Source organism: Maylandia zebra, linkage group LG20 (assembly GCF_041146795.1).
Source record: "Maylandia zebra isolate NMK-2024a linkage group LG20, Mzebra_GT3a, whole genome shotgun sequence".
Lineage (NCBI taxonomy): Eukaryota > Metazoa > Chordata > Actinopteri > Cichliformes > Cichlidae > Maylandia > Maylandia zebra.
The window spans coordinates 7,659,481-7,677,902 of NC_135186.1; the positions used below are offsets into that span (position 1 = coordinate 7,659,481).

Below are 18,422 nucleotides of genomic sequence, written 5' to 3' on the forward strand. Positions count from 1 at the left end.
GCTGATATAAGTACTGATACTGTACGTTTACTTCCTAAGTTAGAATAGTTCCTATTGATGTACAAGGATAGTTGAAACCTCCAAAGAGGTCAACTTACCTTAAGATGAAGTTCACACGTGGCCAGATGTGATGAGAACTCTTACCTGGATTGTGACAAAACCCATCAGTTTGCAATGTCTGACGAGTAAAAGTGAAAGGAACATGTATCAAGGTTGAAAAGAAATCATCCTGAAATACTGTATCAACTAATGGAAATGAAGGAAAATAAAAAAAAAAGGTTGGGTAAAAGACAAGAAAGGGTTCCACATTAAAAAAAAAGTAAGTAAAAGGATTTTGATGCAGTAAGTGAGGCTGGTCTGTGAGGCTCTTATAGGCTTCATGTTTTGTGCAATAAAGAAGCTGATACAGAAGTGCTGTATTCAGCAACAGTTAATATTACAGTTCCTTATATATTAGACAAATTGTTGCACTGTAATGCTAAAAAAAAGGAAATCAAATGAGCTGCTTTGTTCAGACTGTTTAGATTTGTGATTGAGTCGCAGAGGAAGCCTTTGCTCATTTCACTGATTATTCCTGAGTATTAGTTCTTTATGTTCACTGCCTCAAAATTCTGCGCGCTGCACCGAAAATGTGAGCGCTCGAGTGAAGGACGAAATGTAACTTTTAAAACGTCGACCCTCAGCTCTCGAATCCGAGGCAGAGAAAACAAACGACAGTGTTTGAATTTTTATCTCTATATGCAAAACGTCTGAAATTATTTTTTAGCTGTTATAAATAGATGAAACGGACTCTTTGCATTGGGATTTTAGCACAACTGTGAAATTCAAATGGATTTTACACATGGATATTCCCACACTCGGTCACTAGAGAGTGCAAAAAATCCACCTTTTGCACTATAAACACGTATTTGGTATCTAGCCAATGGAGCGCTCTTGCAGTTTACATGTGAAGGAAGCGCCGGGCGAACTGTGTTCTCAGAAATGTTTACATTTGATGTCAGGGTTTGTTTAAAACACTGTATGGAGTTGATATTGTGAGACGAAAGCTGAATGTTTTAAGGGCTCCTGGAATCTTAAATATCACTTCTTTGTATGTCTCTCTGGTGGGATTTGTGTGCGTGTGTGTGCGTGTCAAGATAATCTTGGGTCACAAATGTCATTTAAACCATATGAATTAATAAACATCCACAGCTGTCTTGTCTGATTAATGTCTCTGCCTCTTGCCTCCTGCTACAGATGATAAATCCTGCATTTCCTGTGTGTGTGCAGGTATTCTGTGTGCACAGTACTGACTATAAACTGACTATGCCTACAGGCACATCCCCCTGTTGATCGTATTGTTGTCAGCACTGGCGATAACTCCCTCCACGCCCTTTCTGCTTTCACTACTTATCTTCTTGTTCCACTGCAGAGGCCAGAAAGCAGGCGCTGCTGATAACCTGCAGCAGCAAGACAACAAACAAAGCACTCAGTTGACTGCTGGGTAACAAATGTTTCATACAGGAAGGAGCAGCAGTTGACCAGGTCTTATTTTTTTCTTAATAATATCAGAAGATGGCACTAAGCAAAGTCAGGACTTTTGGTTTTAACATTAACCCATGTTTTCTGTACGAGCAGCAGAGTTAAACAAAAGAAAAGTCCCATTACACTGAAACTAGTGTTGAGCTGTGTTAAACGTTCAGCTCTGTGCGCATTTTAATATTGAAAGCTTGTTGCAGTTCAGTATTCAGAAGCATGATATGGAAACCTGAACCCACAGTACAGTAAAAAAAAAAAAAAAAAAGATATGATAAATCAGGAGTGTCAAACATAAGGCCCGGGTGTTCAAATCAGCCCGGCAAACACTCCAATGTCTCCCACTGGACAGCTTTAGAAAATTTGAAGGATATATTTTGAGTATATTTCAAACTTTTTACTGTATTTTAAGTCAGCTTTTCTGATTAATACAGACTTCACCCACCATCCATACCACACAAAAGTACAAGTACATTTTCTGGTAATTAATGAAAACTTTATAATCTAAATATTTAATTACAGGGCAGTCAGAGCGATGAACTTTACACATGTATCATTTAATCGCTCTGGCCCAGCCCACAATGTAGAATGAGTTTGAAACCACTATCATAAAACCTTAAAAGAAAATGACTTGGATATTTATAAAGCCCCGGGAGTTCAATGAATACTTCATAAATACTTTTTTAGTTTAGTTTGTCATGTAACATCTTTATATAACATAGTGTTTTGGGGGGAAGATGACACACTTTTATTCAAATGTTCTTTCACGTGTGTTAAAACACATCTAAACTGACAAACCTTGCTGGGAGTAGAGTCTACTGACTTATTCTGCAGTCTGTCGAAGTTTCATTGTTTTTAGTTGTTCTCAAACTGTGGGACTGTGTGACTATGCCCCACTAACCGGGCATAGAGCCACTCGACAACCTCAAAAAATGAGGTAACGGCCAAAGTGTTACCAGTCTATGAACTATATGGGGCTGTTTCAGAAGCTAGATTATCTTAATGGGTCACAGGTCACATATGAGTGCAGTAAATTTAAATGGGGCCATGATTATCAGTGTACAGCATCCCCGCTTCTTTTAACAACAGTTTTCCTCTTTGCCTCAGATCTTTGGCCCAGTGTTTCCATGCCTTCTTCTTTGCATCACAGAGCTATTACCTGCATTTGTGGGTGTCTGAGGAACCAAAGATCTTTTCTCATCATCTACAGTATATAATAACATCAAAACATGGAAAAATCTCTGTGTGGAAGGGACAAACCAGAAAATCAATATTTGATGATGATGTTGATGATGAGATATTCAAAGCCTTTGCAATTTTATGCTGAGGACCATTATTCTGAAATTGTTCCACCATTTCAAATTGAGTCACCCCTGCCCTGTCCCAACCTGTTTGGAACTGGCATTTTTTTTTAGTATATTTTCAAAACGTTCAAAAGAGATGATGAACATAAGAAAAATCTGTGTAGTTTTAACATTATGTGTCAGTTTGACCACATTCACTGACTTTACTATGGCTACATATAAATAAAAAAGTTAATAGCAAAGCTTTAAAAGTCCTTGTAAGGACAAAACTATAGCACTTTCATTGTTAGAAACCAAGAGACTTGACTGTCTATATATTTAACTTTTTTAATATATTTAACTTGGATTTGCAGTTAACTGATGAGTTTTTATAACTGATTCCCATGGACTGAATTTGAGCTTCTGTCGGCTGACTGACAAGAAGCGATTCCTCATGTTTCAAAGTGGGTTTTTTTTAAATAAGGAATATATTTACTCATACAGTAAACAGACTGTAGTCAACAGCATTTATGAAGGTGTTATAAAATACACAACTGACATATCTGGCAAGTGTCTTTATGACTCTGCGTCATGGCACTTTCATAATAATCATTACAGCAATTTTTGCCCACTTAAGATATCTTTATGGAACTGTGATGTTGTATTTGTTGCACTTTCTGCTGCCCTCTTGGCCACATCTCTCTTGAAAAATACATTTTTTAATGCTGCTGATACACTAAGGATATATAAAAGTCACCTGAGCAAAAATGGATTGCAACGTGTACCTTGTGACATCGATGTTCTTTCAGGCTCAAAATGACTTGATATCATTCGTGAGAGATATGTTTGACAGATTATAGCCCAGCAAGCCATGTACAAGAGTTGTGTTGCGCTAAAAATATCTACCCCTAATTAAACGAAATGATTTTATTGGCCTACAATCTGTGATAGATGCTTACAAAACAAATGAGTTTTAAAACACAGTTTATTTAACAGTGCGTGCGCAGAAATTACACATGAGAAAACAAACAAACAAAAACCCACACAGAAAAATCGGAAATCCCTTTTTGGCACCCCTAGTACGCATGCTTTACATGACGCTAAAGTTAGGGTTCATGTACTCATGTAACCACATACGTGAAGTATCTATAACAATGTGACCGCTGTTTCACCTTTTTTCTTGACAAATAACTTTGGAAGGTTAAAAAACATATCAGTCTTACATTATTTTATATCTTACATACCTTATTTTGAAACCACACAGCAATTTCCGGAAATTTTGCTATTTGCGCACACGCACACGCACGCAGGGTCGCTGAAAGTTTGCGCCCTTGCACCGCCTTGTTATTTTAAGCTCGCTAACATTTCATCAATGATTCACTCTGTGGAGTCCTGCCCACGTCCCCTCATGACGTGTGAAAAGCAGATGCGCTGACCTGAGATCAGCCTCAAGCTGCCACTGTGACTGCGCTCTGTTTGGAGTCCTGTCAGTGTGAAGCGCGCAGAGCACGGATCACCTCATCCTTCACACAGGTGAGCTGATCATTTCTGACCTATTCTGCGTGATTTATTCCTCGGGTCATTTTCTATATCCGGGGTAATAATAACAGGTGCACAGATAGTGTGGAGCGTCACTGTGGTGCTCATCATTATTGCACAGGTCTGCTTGTAAAACTTGCTAACAACCTCAGCCTGCTGGATATTTAGACACGTCCATATGTGATCTGTGTGATCGATCAGGGTTACTGATGATACTGTACTGATAGCCCCGTTAGGAAGTCTCTACATGTTGTCTTTAGTCCCAACTCTCACTCAGATCACTGACTTGTAGCTGAGCGTTTCCCTTCTTTAAAGGAAAGTCACAGTTTTCTAAGAAGGCTCTGTAATAGGTTTTTATACTTGTATGATTCAGTTTTCTATCCAGCTTTTAGTTTTGCGAACACGAGTCTTTCTGTGAGTTAGTTTCTGGTTTGCTCTGAGGATTAATCTCTGAACAGAGTTGTAGTTTTGCTGAGTGTAGCTTTAGTGGCAGATTAAGAGGTTATCATAACTGTCAATGTGCGTCATTTTAACCTCCTGTCACGTCCTTACCAAATGTGTCATTATTAAATAATGCATTAAGTTCGCTGTTATAGCCAAACTGCAGTCTATTTATTCACTTTTTTTGGGTTACATTTAAATGAACAATAGAGTGCTTTCTTCATATCAATCTTAATGTGGAAACACACTCTTAAAGTTAAAATTTGGCAAACTGGACACTTTTTAACAGCTAAAATTTTGAGCTGGATGTGGATCAGGCCAATTGGAAAACTTTTGGGTCGAACTCCGGCTCGTCCACTCTGCATGTCGAAATGTTCGAGTGCGTTAATGTTAGTAAAAGCACCGTGTGAATGTGTGTGATCAAGTTTAAAGACTTGTGGTAAGAAGCTTTTTTTAGTGCTCAAACTGACTAGAAAGGCATTATGTAAGTGACAGTCTGTGTCTATGAGAGTTCTTCATTAGTTGTAGATTATTTAATGTAGCATAAAATCGTTATTTTTGGGGTGTGAAACTGCACGGATTCGGTTACTAACTGGCCTTAAAATATTATTATATACAAACTACAATAAATGCATCTGCACAAATGTAATGTGACATTCAGCACCTCATTTGCCTATAAATAGATAAACAGGCCTAGGGTTCCTAGGAAAAGCATGACCTCAGATCAATGGGACTTTTGTTTTATGTGTGTGTGTTTAGATGGATGTGCTTGTGTGTGTGTGTGTGTGAGTGAGAGAGATCTTGGTCATCCCATATGTTTTGACAGATATGAAAAAAGACACAACAATATTTAGCATATAAACATGTTCACCGACACGCTACACGCACACACACACACACACACACACACACACACACACACACACACACACACACACACAGGGTCATGTTTCCATCACTTTAGAGGACATCGCACCGACTTTCAATAACTTTCTGAAAACTTGCCATAACCTCTAGTTTACGAAACATAACCCTCACCCTAATGTTAAGAGTAAAATTTACAGATTTTATTTTTGCGTCTCCTAACGCTGTAAAAATGTGTTCCCTTCATAACATTAGTAATGCAAGCACACACACAGACACACACTACACAAACACGAGGCCCATCACAGTCTTTCTGTTGTTCCAGCATCCTCTTCAGTACAAACCAGAACTACCAGCTCCTCTTGATCCTCAGGCTGTTGTCACATGAGGTGAGTTAACACCTGCGCAGGTTACGGAGGTTAGATGACCACGTTCCTCTGAGTCAGAGCAGATGAGTAGATTTTTTTTTACCTATAAATATTGAATATGTTTTACCCCTACAAAAGCTGCTGAGCCCACTGAATGTGAATATTTCTCCTCTCCTAGCAGGTCTGTCAAACACTGATGGGAGTGGAGTATAGTAACCATGGCACACTGTAATGTGAGTGTAATTTTATCATGATGCTTTTATTTTACTCTGTTGGGTGAAAGGGAAACGCGCCTGCAGTCCAGTCCTGCTTTGTTTAGCAGATGTCTAATGAGTGAACTGATATCGACATCTGGAGTGTCTTTGGCTTTCATGTCGCGTCGTATTTGATCAGGTCACACTGAATCAATATTTTGGAGATTCAGCACATGATCTCTAGCAGTGCCATTTGTTTGATGTGATCACTTAGGACGAGACAAATCTATGCATTTGTTGTGTTGCTCTTAACCTTTGATGGGTTTCCCTGTTTAAATGAGGCAAACCTCACGTATGTCTTTTCCTCTGGTTCTGGATTTTTAATTTCCAGAGTAGATTTTCACAAAATCCTAATCCACATAATTTAAACCTGAATAGATCAGACTTGAATAGACTGCTATTTAAAAGAGCGCAAGACCCAAGTGTCAATCTTCCTCTTTACTATAACTTTCGGCTGCTCCCTTTACCGCAGTCTCACCCCATCCCAAGCATTCTCCCCTGTCTCACCAACCCTCTGCATATCCTTCCTCAATGCATGCATGAGCCTCCTCTGTGGTCTTCCTCTTTTCCTCCTGCTCATCAGCTCCACTTAATCCTTAATCTGATATACCCACTATCCCTCCTATGCACATGTCCAGAGTCAGCCTTGCCTCTCTAACTTTGTTTTCACACCACTGAACCTGAGCTTTCCTTCTGATCTACTCATTGTTAATTCTGTCCAGGAGTCCACAAGCCACAGTACTCCCAGTGCTGGTCCCAAGCCTGGGTAACTGGGGAGTGTTGCATCAGGAAGGGCATGAAATCTTGACCAGATCAAACATACGGCTTACAGAGAATTATATTTTCTCTTCTTTACTAAATGGTGGTGCATAATGTTGAACATATCTTGATCCTTTTACATTTTTCTGGTATTTCAGTGTTCATATACAAAATCATCAAAAAGACCTGAAAATTGTAGTGTCTGGGCTTAAGATCAGCTCCGTTACGAGTCTGATCCTAATGCTTTGGATGTAGTTCTGTCTGACCATTTTTGTGTCTTCTTTGATGGTCACCCCAGTCCACCAAGCCACATTCAAAACTATTAGAAAGAGGAATTTCAATGAAAACACTAGTACTTTATTTATGCAAACCATTGGTATGATGTAATAGTGCAATAGCAGAGTCTGTGGATGACCAGCTCAAGCAGTAACTCTAACATTCTCAGGGTTCTTGACAACATTGCACCTGTCAAGGTTAACACTGTTTCTGGTAAACAGAAAGCACTGTGGAAAAATGTTATAATGGTAGCAGATCAAAAGAGAAACTACAAGAAAACTGAGCAGAAGCAGTCTTCAGACTGACAATGACATTTTTAATCAGTGTCTGTATCTACATCTTTGAGTTAATCCTACTTTACTAACATTATTAATGAAAACACCTGAAATACTCAGACTCTGTTTGCTGCTGTAGACAAACTAACAAGCCCTCCAGCACTGCCACTTCAAGAGTTTGTCTCAACCAAAAAGTGCAATAAGTTTTTTCAAGAACAAAATTCATACCAGAGAAAATATGTATTATACTCAATAATTAGCAGTAATTTAACGGTGTCTGGCAGCACAGTGGTTAGCACTGTTGCCTCACTGCAAGAAGGACTATGGGTTTGAATCCAGCATCTCTGTGTGGAGTGTTGCACGTTCTCCTTGTGTCTGTGTGGGTTCTCTTCAATTACTCCAGCTTCCTCCCACAGTCCAAAGACATGCTTTGAGTGGGGGTTAGGTTAAGTGGTAAAAAATCTACCCGTAGGTGTGAATATGAGTGTGAGCGGTCGTCTATCTCTCTGTGTTAGCCCTGCGACAGACTAGCAACCTGTCGAGGGTGTACCCCGCCTCTCAACCTGAGTTGGATAAGCGGAAGAATTTGGATGGATTACAAAACTTTTTTTGTAATAACTGCTCTCTAGATACATCCCACAAGTTTCCTTAAAATACGTTTGAGCAGCTTTGCTCCTGAGCTCCTGAAAATTGTAAATTGCCCACACCTATTTTCGGCTCCCTGAACTGGCTTCCAGTAACATATAGAACTGAATTACAAGTATTACTGGTTGTTAATAAATCATTAAAAGGCTTGGGGCCCTAAATACATATCTGAGATGTTTAATGGATACAAACCCAGTAGATCCGGTCAGCTAGTGCACTGCACAGATCTTAAACTAAGCAGGATGAGCATTAAGCACCATAGCAGCTAAATGCACAGCTGCTATGGTGCTTAATGCCACAACCAGCTAGCCCCTTTATTCATGATTGCTTTTAACCAGCAGGTAGCTGTGCCAACATTGTGTTTGCTGTTTTTATTTTTAATATTACTACTGGGATCATTTCTGCCTTTTCTTCTCTTCGTTTCATCTTTTTGGTTTTAATTTGATCTTCTAAAGTTTTTTGAATGGCTCTGGTGTTTCAAAGGTGCTAGACATGACCTTACCTTGTCGAGATTTTACTGCGAACTCCTTAGTTTCTGTATTTTTCATTCGATAATCGAATACATCGTGACATGTATCCTTTTCCTGCTGCTGAAGCCTATTTATAAATCAATTGAATCAATCTTTTTTTTTTTTCCAGCTGCGGACACCACCTTCCTCTCCTCAAGATGATGTTAACCTGGGACCTTCAGCAAACCCAAAGTCAGTAACTCACTAACCAGCATGTAGCTCCACCTCCCCATTAACTTTCTTAATGTCAGATCGAAGCACCTCAAACAGAAACTTTAATTATCTACAGTCTGTATTTTATTAAGGAGATGTTGCTGTATGAGGAGAAACTCTTACCAGCATTATATCCACGATTTATATCCTGTTAGTAATAAAGTATCTCAGAAGTTATTATGTAATTTTAATACATTACCTTCTTGTTTCAGTGCCAGGCCCACTGACTTTGACTTCTTGGCTGTCATTGGCAAAGGGACCTTTGGAAAGGTAACACTGAAACAATTACTTATTTATAGATCCATCTTTCTGCTGTTTAATACATCTCCTGGCTTTTTTTCCTCTCGGTCATTTCCTTGTTCTACCTCCTTCAGTTCACTGAAGGAGGTGCAGCGGCTGCAGCGGCTGCAGCGGCTCCTCGAGTAAATTTTTTCCTTTTTTATTAATAAATAACAAATCCAGTTGAAGGTATTAATGGTATTAATGCAAATGAATAAGGGTTTTACTGTGCTGACCTTGTGAGACAAGTGAGAGGGCGTTAGAAAGAAGGAGAGAGACTACATAGCGTGCAGTTGCTGACATTGCAGCGGGGGTCAGTGAGAGTCTACCTGCTGACTACTGTCTAATCGAAATGTGCTCCTTTCTTCATGAATCATTAACTGTACAATCCACTGAGGCCTCTTTCGGTCTCCTGAGCGTCGTCCAGTGGAACATAATAAATATGGACATTCAACTCCTAAAGATCTTAAAAAATAGGCGTTTTTGTGGCTTCATGTCCACCTCAGGCCTTTTTGCTCTTTGTGTCAACAAACTTATCAGATTTCTCGGTATTATCTGGTTCCACAGACGACATATCTGTGCTGCGTGCGCTACTTTCATGTAATATCCTGAAAGCAGAATGCTGAGATGGTGGTGCAGACTGTTTGCTAAACAAGGCACTAACAAGTGAACCTCCATACAGGTCCTGCTTGCCAAGCATAAAGCCGACAGCAAATTCTACGCTGTCAAAGTCCTGCAGAAGAAAATCATCCTGAAGAAAAAAGAGGTGGGCTCTGCTGTCACTGTGTTAATGTGTTTTAAAGGTCCAGTAATCCGCGTTTAGTTGAAATGCATTTTGGAATTGTGTCAGGATAAGGTGGTGACGATGGAAAATAACTGTCCAAGGGTTCCCTCTGTGATAGTGAGGATCTTTGATAGTTGTTAGAGTTTTTACCTAGCAACAGGGTCTCAGGCTTATCTAATCTACAGCTCTGTACAAAGAACAGATTTTATTGCCTCCAGAAAAAAAAGCCAGGCCAGGTGTTTGTTAGACAGCATAATTGCTGATTAGACAAACTGATTGTTATTACTGACCATGCTCGCTGGCAACCTTCTTCCTCAGTCATCCCTTTTTGTCATAAAGTGACATTAAATTAAATAAAATAATGTAATGAAATAAGCTTTTCATAGTGTGAAAGATAACTTGCACATCACTGTTTTAATTACTTTAAAAAGGGGTTCAAATAATGTTTAATGAGTAATTTAAAAAAAAAGTACACATATTTCAACTGATTTCAGTTAGCAGCATGAAAAGAAGTCATTGATGTGCTTCTTTTGGTCCAGAAGCATGTGAGCGCAGTAACTCCAGGGCAAAAAACAATCACATTATTCATGCTTTTTTTTAGTATCTACATCATCACATTGGATTTTAATTTGGACTATCAAAATGTGATTAAAGTGCAAACTCTCGGGTTTTCAAAACCTTTACATTAACTGTTTATGAATTACAGCCATTTTTAAAATAAATTACACAGGATGTGTGTTAAACATGTTTCCTTTATTTTCCTTTTTCTTTGTATTATTTATGCATCATCACTGCAAATATATTCTGTGAATTATAAACAATATTTATTTATGTTCGTACGTGCATTTCAAATTTTATAGTGAAATAAAATGATTTAAGGCCTTTTTGTCAAAAAACATGGAGCAGAAAAGCTCCAGAACTTATTTTTCTCCTTTTCCCTCTTTAGCAAAAGAACATCATGGCAGAGAGAAACGTGCTGCTGAAGAGCCTCAAACACCCGTTTCTGGTTCGGCTTCACTACTCGTTTCAGACTGTAGAGAAGCTCTACTTTGTCCTGGACTATGTAAATGGCGGAGAGGTACATGCGCTAACATACATAAATAAATCGTTTCCACTTACATAGTTCATTAGACTTTGTCAGAAAGTGGCTTGGAGCGTGGTGAATATCAGAGTTTTCAGAGATTTCTTTTTAAAAAAGTACCTGGATCTTTTTTTTAAATAAAAATGTTTTGAGTTGTCTCTTAAATGAGCTGAATTTAACATTAAAGATTGTAGACTGTAGCTTCATGGTTTGTTGGACTGTTTCAATTAAAGGTGCTAAGTTAAAAAGCAATGACATTAGATGCTCTCTGTAATAAATAAGGTCACTGTCAACAAGACCGATGCCTTGCAGCCCGTATAGCGGTCGGATTCCAAAATCTGTTCAGTACACTTATGACACAAACTGTTTCCACTTGTACAGGATATATTAGTAATTTCCTGGGTGACAGGAAGCAATTAGATTTATTTGTTTACTGTAACAAGCATCATCAGTGTACGAAGTACTGCTGTCATCACAAACAATCTACCTCTAGCTTATTTTTGTTCTCTTTTGTGTAACTGCTACAAATTCGCTTTTTTCTTGCTAAAACAGTAAAGATTAGACAAAGTGCAGTACAACAGATGATTTCCACAAGCTTTCAATTCTTGCTAGTTTTATAGTGTTATCATAGTCAGCCTACAGGTACAAGAGTGAACCTTCCCGTCACTGAAACAAAAGCCCACAGATTAGAAAATGTCTTATCTAAAATCTTAACATATTTCCGTCTACTGATCAGATGGTTTTTATTTCACCTATTGTGCAAATTTGTCCACATTTGTAATGATGAAGCCTAAACTGAAACTGGTATGAGACATAGTTGATGTCATGTTGTTGTTTTCCTCTTGTTTGCTGTTGCAGCACTCAAAAAGCAAAGCAAGTCAAAACCTTTTTTATACCGAGCTTTTTCCTGAGACTTTGGAAGTGTCTCATCTCTCAATGCATTGAAAATTTTCAATATAATTTTATTTTCTTCTTTCCGCCCGTCTTTCTCTTTGTGTAGTTGTTCTTCCACTTGCAGAGAGAGCGGTGTTTCTCAGAACCCAGAGCGAGATTCTACACGGCTGAGGTAGCAAGCGCCATCGGCTACCTTCACTCTCTCAACATTGTTTACAGGTTAAAGAGACGCTCGAACGTTTATTGAAACCTATCGTTTATCAAAAATTGAAAATACAAAGTAATAATATGTTTTTGCACTGACGGTCTGATTTGTTCTTGTTCATTGTAGAGATCTGAAGCCAGAAAATATACTTTTAGACTGTCAGGTGAGTCAGGATCAGCCCATTTGCTTTAACACTTTAAAGGGGAAAAAGGCTTTATTTGTGTTTGTCACTCACTGTTTTGTGTGCGCAGGGCCATGTGGTGCTGACAGATTTTGGGCTGTGCAAGGAGGGTGTGGAGCCAGAGGCAACCACCTCGACTTTCTGTGGCACTCCAGAAGTGAGTAAAAAACTTTTTCAGTAAACGTTTACGAAGCATATTTTAAATTCACATTCACTGGCCACTTTATTAGTTACACATTGCTATTGTTGGGCTAGACACCTTTTTCTGCCCTCAGAACTGGCTTAAATCTCCATGGCATGCATTCAACATGGTGCTGGAAACATTACTCACATTGCTTGGTCTTTTTGTATATTTAATTTTTTGGCCTTTTTCAGCTTTATTTGATAGACACAGTGAAGAAAAGACAGGAAAGCAGAGGCACAGAAAGAAGGGGGGGGGGGGGGGGGGGGGGCATGCGGCAAAGGGCCGCGGGTCGGACAAGGGCCAGTCGCTCTCAGCCGCATGGCTGTGATGTGGTCGCCTGCTCAACACACTGAGCTAAACCTGCACCCTGACTTTGGTCTTTATTGACATGACTTGATCACATAGCTGCTGCTGATCTGTCGGCTGCACATCCATGATCCATGAATCTTCTTGTTCCACCACATCCCAAAAGCGCTCTACTGGTCTGAGATCTGGTGTCTGTGGAGGCCATTTGAATAGAGTGAACTCATTGTCATGTTCAAGAAACCAGTTTGAGATTATTTGGACTCTGACACATGCCTCACTATTTTGTTGGAAGCAGCCATCAGAAGATGACTACACACGTGGTCATAAAGGGATGGACATGGTGGGCAGCAATCCTCAGGCAGGCTGTGCTATTTAAACGATGCTCAGTTGCTACTAAGGTGTGCAAGGTGTGCCAGTAAAATATCCCCCACACCATTATACCACCAACAGCCTGAACCACTGATACAAGGCAGGATGGATTCATGTTTTCATGTTGTTTACAATCCAAATCAATTTGTCGCAAAAAAAAAAAAAAGGTTTTTCTGTGTAGGCTCAGTTTTACTAACAGGAGCAGGACCTGGTGGGTGTGGTCTTCTGCTACTGTAACCCATCAGCTTGAATGTGTTGTGTGTTCAGCATCAACACAGCATTTTCACCCAGAGAGCTGCAGCTCATTGGATGTTTTGCATGAAAATCCCAGCAGATCAGCAGTTTCTGAAAGATCAGCCTGTCTGGCACCAACAACCATGTCAAGCCATTTAAATCACCTTTCTTCCCCATTCTGGTGCTCTGTTTGAATGTGAGCAGATCATGTGGACCATATCTACATGCCTAAAGGCAAAGAGTTACTGGTGGGCTGATAAGATCTTTGCATTAGCAAACAGTTGAACAGGTGGACCAGATAAAGAAGATTGCATTATATAAACACAAGCATGCAGACTATGGGTGAACAATAGTTTGTAGGAAGCAAATGTTCCCTGATAACCCAAAGTTTGGATCGTTTCATTTTTTTTCTCTATCATGTGTCTAAAGTATTTGGCGCCAGAGATTCTTCGTAAGGAACCGTATGACAGGACAGTGGACTGGTGGTGCCTGGGAGCCGTGCTGTATGAGATGCTCTTCAGTCTGGTATGCGTATTTGTTTAGGGTTTATGGATTATGAGTTTTGGCAGTACTGTACTGTTGTTAATTTTTTACCAAGAAGTAGTCTTCCGCAAAAGTAAGACACATTATTTTGGTGGTACTCACAGAAAAAAGTAGTTAAAGGTTAAAACCATCCTCCTATATGTGGATCCAAATTTGACCTCAGTTTTTAGTAGACCTTGTCGTAAATGGTCAAAGAAAGGTTTTGGACAAGGTGTGTTTTGTTAAACATCTTAAAGACACAGACTGATTGAATTTTGAGTTACATTTTATGAGGAATTCTTTTCCCTTTGTCATTTACTGGGCACGCAGCCATGATGACTTCCTGGTAGAAACTGCTAACATTTTTTCTCTCGTTTCCCTTAAAAAGAAACTTGATATGTTACATATGAATGATATTTATTGCATCCCTTCTTTTCAGCCTCCTTTCTACAGCCGTGATATTGGTGAAATGTACGATGGGATCCTTCACAAGCCGCTGATGCTGCCTCCGGGAAAGTCTGAGGCCGCCTGCTCTCTGCTGATGGGTCTTCTCCAGAAAGACCAGCACAGACGCCTGGGAGCCATCGCAGACTTTGTAAGTCTTTCGGTCTTTGCTCCATATTAAAACAGATGCTTTCCCAGACAGGATATAAGCCTAGTCTTAGAATAGGGATAACTGCAATAAATGTTGGCGCAAATAAAAGCTGGGTGTAGTCTTTATTTAAGAGTTTTGGATTTCTTTTAAAGAGAGCTCCACACCCAAGCCCTCTGATAACATTTACCTTGCATGTAGCAGCTATTGGCTTTGTTCTACATGATTCACTATATGTGTGATTTTGTTTTTATGAAAGGCATGAAAAAGTTAAGCATGTGAAGTTTTTTCTTTCTTTTATTTATAGTTAGAAATAAAGAACCACACTTTTTTCACTCCGATCAACTGGGACGACCTTTACCACAAGAGAATCACCCCTCCTTACAACCCTAATGTGGTGAGTTGCTGCTCCGCCTGCTCGTGTCTTTTCTGTGTGCCTGCCTCGTCATATGTGACTTTATTAACCACTTATCTCCACCTTAGCTGGTGTTCTGTTTTCTTTCCACTCACCACAAATGTTTCAGAGCGATCAGCCAGTAAAACCCTCTCAGATCTGTTCCTGAATCTCTTTATCCCATCTTATGTTATTATCTAGCTAAAGATTAATGCAAGGAAATCCCTCTGACCTTTTGCACTCTTAGTCATTATGTAGTTGAAACTCTTTTACTTGTTGCAAAGACTGGTGTGGCTTTGCTTCTCAATCACTTTACATATGAAATAGAAACATATTATACTTTATATCTTTAATGAAAATAAGGATCATTTATTGTGCTTCTAGGCTTTTTCAGTATATTGATGTCAACGAGTAAGCTGATCTGAATTTACTCACATGCATCATTTAATCGATTACTATTTAAACTTGGTTTTAACACCAGCTTTCAGAAGTTTCTCTAGATCAGTGTTCACTAGTTAGACTTAAGTTAGACAAATGGGCCTGTGCATCGCTGTATATTAGTTTTACATTTAGGACACCTTGTCATGCATTGTATATAATGCATATAATAGCAGTCATCCTTATTTACACTTAAAATTGTTTCATCTTTCAGAGGGGCCCAGCTGACACTCAACATATTGATCCTGAGTTCACCAGAGAAATGGTTCCTAACTCAGTGAGTCAGACCCCAGAGTTCAATCCCAGCACCAGCTCCAGCAACGCCTTTAATGGGTTCTCCTTTGTCGGCACCGAGGACAGCTTTCTGTGACATCCGGACAGATGAATCGCAGCTAACTGTTTAAATGATTTTTTAGCGCAGAAATCTTGTTCATTATTATTAAAAGTTTTCTCACAAAGATAAGTGTTCCTCATGTAACACAGCAGGAATCCCACATGACATCGGTCATGTTTGACCGCTGCAGTGAAGCGAGTATGTAGCAGAAAGGGCAAGTCTGCAATGCAGACACTGTTCGAAATAAGTTCAAGTTCGAAATATGTAAAACGTCTTGTTTGGGGGGGTCCCGTGTTTAGGATATACACAAACAAGTTATGCAGTTGGAGTGTCCTTAAAATGTAACAAGAAGTGCCTTTATTTCAGTTATTTGTAGAGAAATGAAGAACACATGAGTCCGGATAAAGACAAAACTTCTTTTTCTTTGTATTTTTTTAAAGGCTTTAGCATATTGTACCTGCACAAAACACCATCTTTGTGTGTCTATATCAAGACTTAGCATTGTTGCTCACTGATCCTGTTTTTATAGAAAGTAGATCCTGATGAACATGTTTTTTTAAATTAAGCAACGGATAATAATCATGGAGTCCAGCACTGAGTTAAAACAGGGAATAATAAAAAAAAGAAAGAAAAAATACTACAAGAAGAAATTCATATATTTTTAAAAAAAACTTTCTTACTCTTAACAGGTTAGATAGTAACAATTCTAGTGCAGTGTTTTGCTTTTTAACATCAGTTATCAGTGCACACTTGGCATGTTTTCCATCCATCCATCCATCCATCCATCCATCCATCGTCATCCGCTTTGTCCGGGGTCGGGTCGCGGGGGCAGCAGCCTAAGCAAAGGCATGTTTTCTTCATTTGTTTTTATCTTTTTGTCACACGGTGCTACTGATGATTCTATGCAGCATGTTTCTCCTTAAAGACCAAAAAAAGGATTAAAAAAAATCTTTGACCAAAGAAGGAGAAAAAAATGTTGAAAAGTAATACGAGCCATGCTATTCGCAGTGATAAAACAGTGAAGGTGGCATAGCTGGGTGCGAAACACTGGCTACTAGTTATTGCAGCGGTGATCATAGCTGCAAATGTACTAAATGTCCACACTGATTTGCTAATGATGCACTGATGCAGTACCTTTGACTAACTTCAGTCAGTCAGTCAGCTATGGCTCTGTGTGCACGATATAGTCGTTTATTATGAGGATTATACAGTAGTCATGATCAAAGTATTCATTTGTTCTTTTGTCTGTAGATATAAGTTTAGCTTCACTGGTTTATATAACAGGTTAAAAAAGTTGCCATGTCTTTGTGGAAATACGGTGTCGAGTACTGTAAATATACAGCAGCAGCTTTGCAGCAGGATTATTACAGTACTACTGTGATTATATCAGTGTAAACTGTGAAGTGCCTCTCTGACTTGGCTGTGAAGTTGGTGATGGCAGTTGTAGGTGATACAGTTAAAAATGTACAGTCAATAACATGTCCTTGCATTCTGTTTTTATAATTCTATTCATATACGCCTGAAGTCTTGTTTGTGTATGTATTCTGGTTTCTGAACATAGCACGCTGATATTTACCTCCTTAAAAACTTGTTAATCTTGTTCAATATTTCATCTTAACAAATGGTGTATCACATGCTTTACTGTGAAACCAAATACACTCATGTACCCGCATGATTTCTGGAGTGACAGCTGTCATTTTTCCCTCTAAATCTACAAATGGTCTATTGCTCGTAGGGGTCAAATTCTGGTCAGACCTTTAAAGTTGTAAAGCTGTGTGCCGAGCTGCCGCTCACCATCAGATCTTGTAAACACAGGAACTGCTGGGTCACGCTGCCAGCAGCGGCGCCATACGTGACCGAAACCAACATTAGCAAAAATCCACCTATGCGTGTTAATAACTCAAATATTTGCCAAAATATTTACGTGTTCTTTTGCTTGCATCGTTTAACGTGACCGAACTATGTTTTTGATCATTCACTTCAGTCGTCGACCAGCATGTAAAAATGTCAAGCTCTTCCTGGTGGTGACCTGCGACAGGGTTTATCTACTAAAGATTGAATCAGAGGTTAACGTGGGATTGAAGACTTTAAAAAAAGGTCAAAAGTAGAACAGACCTGTATAACAAATGAGGGATTCAGTGGACCAGAGTCTGTGATGCAATCAATCAGCAGTCATGGTCACCCTCCTTTAAAGCAACAGTTTCCTTACTGTAAGACAGTGATAGCTTCTTGTGCTGAATTTATGTTTTGGTGCGACTATGTTTCAACAAAACGTATTCATCCATAAAGAGATCCTAAAGGCAACCTCTAAATCCAGAAGCAGAAAACACACTCAGCAGGTAGTACTGAAGTTTTATACAGAAGACATTATTTTTTTAATAAACAGCTTGGATATGATTTGGAATTTTGCTATTTTTGAAGTCCGAATATAATAATTTCTGATTATCTTTCCATGCAATTAAATTTAAAAGCCCACATCTCTTACGTTTGGGATTGGTAAATACAATATTACTTCTACTTAGACATGAATAAAGACAAAGCACAGGTGAAAGTCATACAGACTGGAAGTTATTGTGCAACACGTTTGAAATGACATGCGCCACCACACAATTGCTTCAAAGTCCTTTCGGCACCACATTTTATTTTATTACATAAGCATAACTCTGCTCAACTCGTCATCGATC

The 18,422-nt window shown here is 39.1% G+C and overlaps 1 protein-coding gene across 2 annotated transcripts; it reads left to right on the forward strand.

Annotated features, from left to right (window-relative positions):
- The first annotated feature begins 4,195 nt into the window (after positions 1-4,195).
- On the forward strand, positions 4,196-17,413 carry sgk2a (serum/glucocorticoid regulated kinase 2a). Of its 2 annotated transcripts, none has more exons than XM_004554040.6 (14): positions 4,196-4,331; positions 5,968-6,031; positions 6,189-6,243; positions 8,859-8,920; positions 9,154-9,211; positions 9,903-9,986; positions 10,951-11,082; positions 12,086-12,198; positions 12,311-12,347; positions 12,436-12,522; positions 13,888-13,983; positions 14,420-14,575; positions 14,880-14,969; positions 15,619-17,413. In XM_004554040.6, the coding sequence occupies exons 3-14, from the start codon at positions 6,229-6,231 to the stop codon at positions 15,772-15,774; spliced, it is 1,086 nt and encodes a 361-aa protein (XP_004554097.1). In that variant the 5' UTR covers positions 4,196-4,331; positions 5,968-6,031; positions 6,189-6,228; the 3' UTR covers positions 15,775-17,413. The 2 variants fall into 2 exon arrangements, with proteins under 2 accessions (XP_004554097.1, XP_004554098.1); XM_004554041.5 differs by having other exon boundaries at positions 6,192-6,243.
- The last annotated feature ends 1,009 nt before the right edge of the window (positions 17,414-18,422 follow it).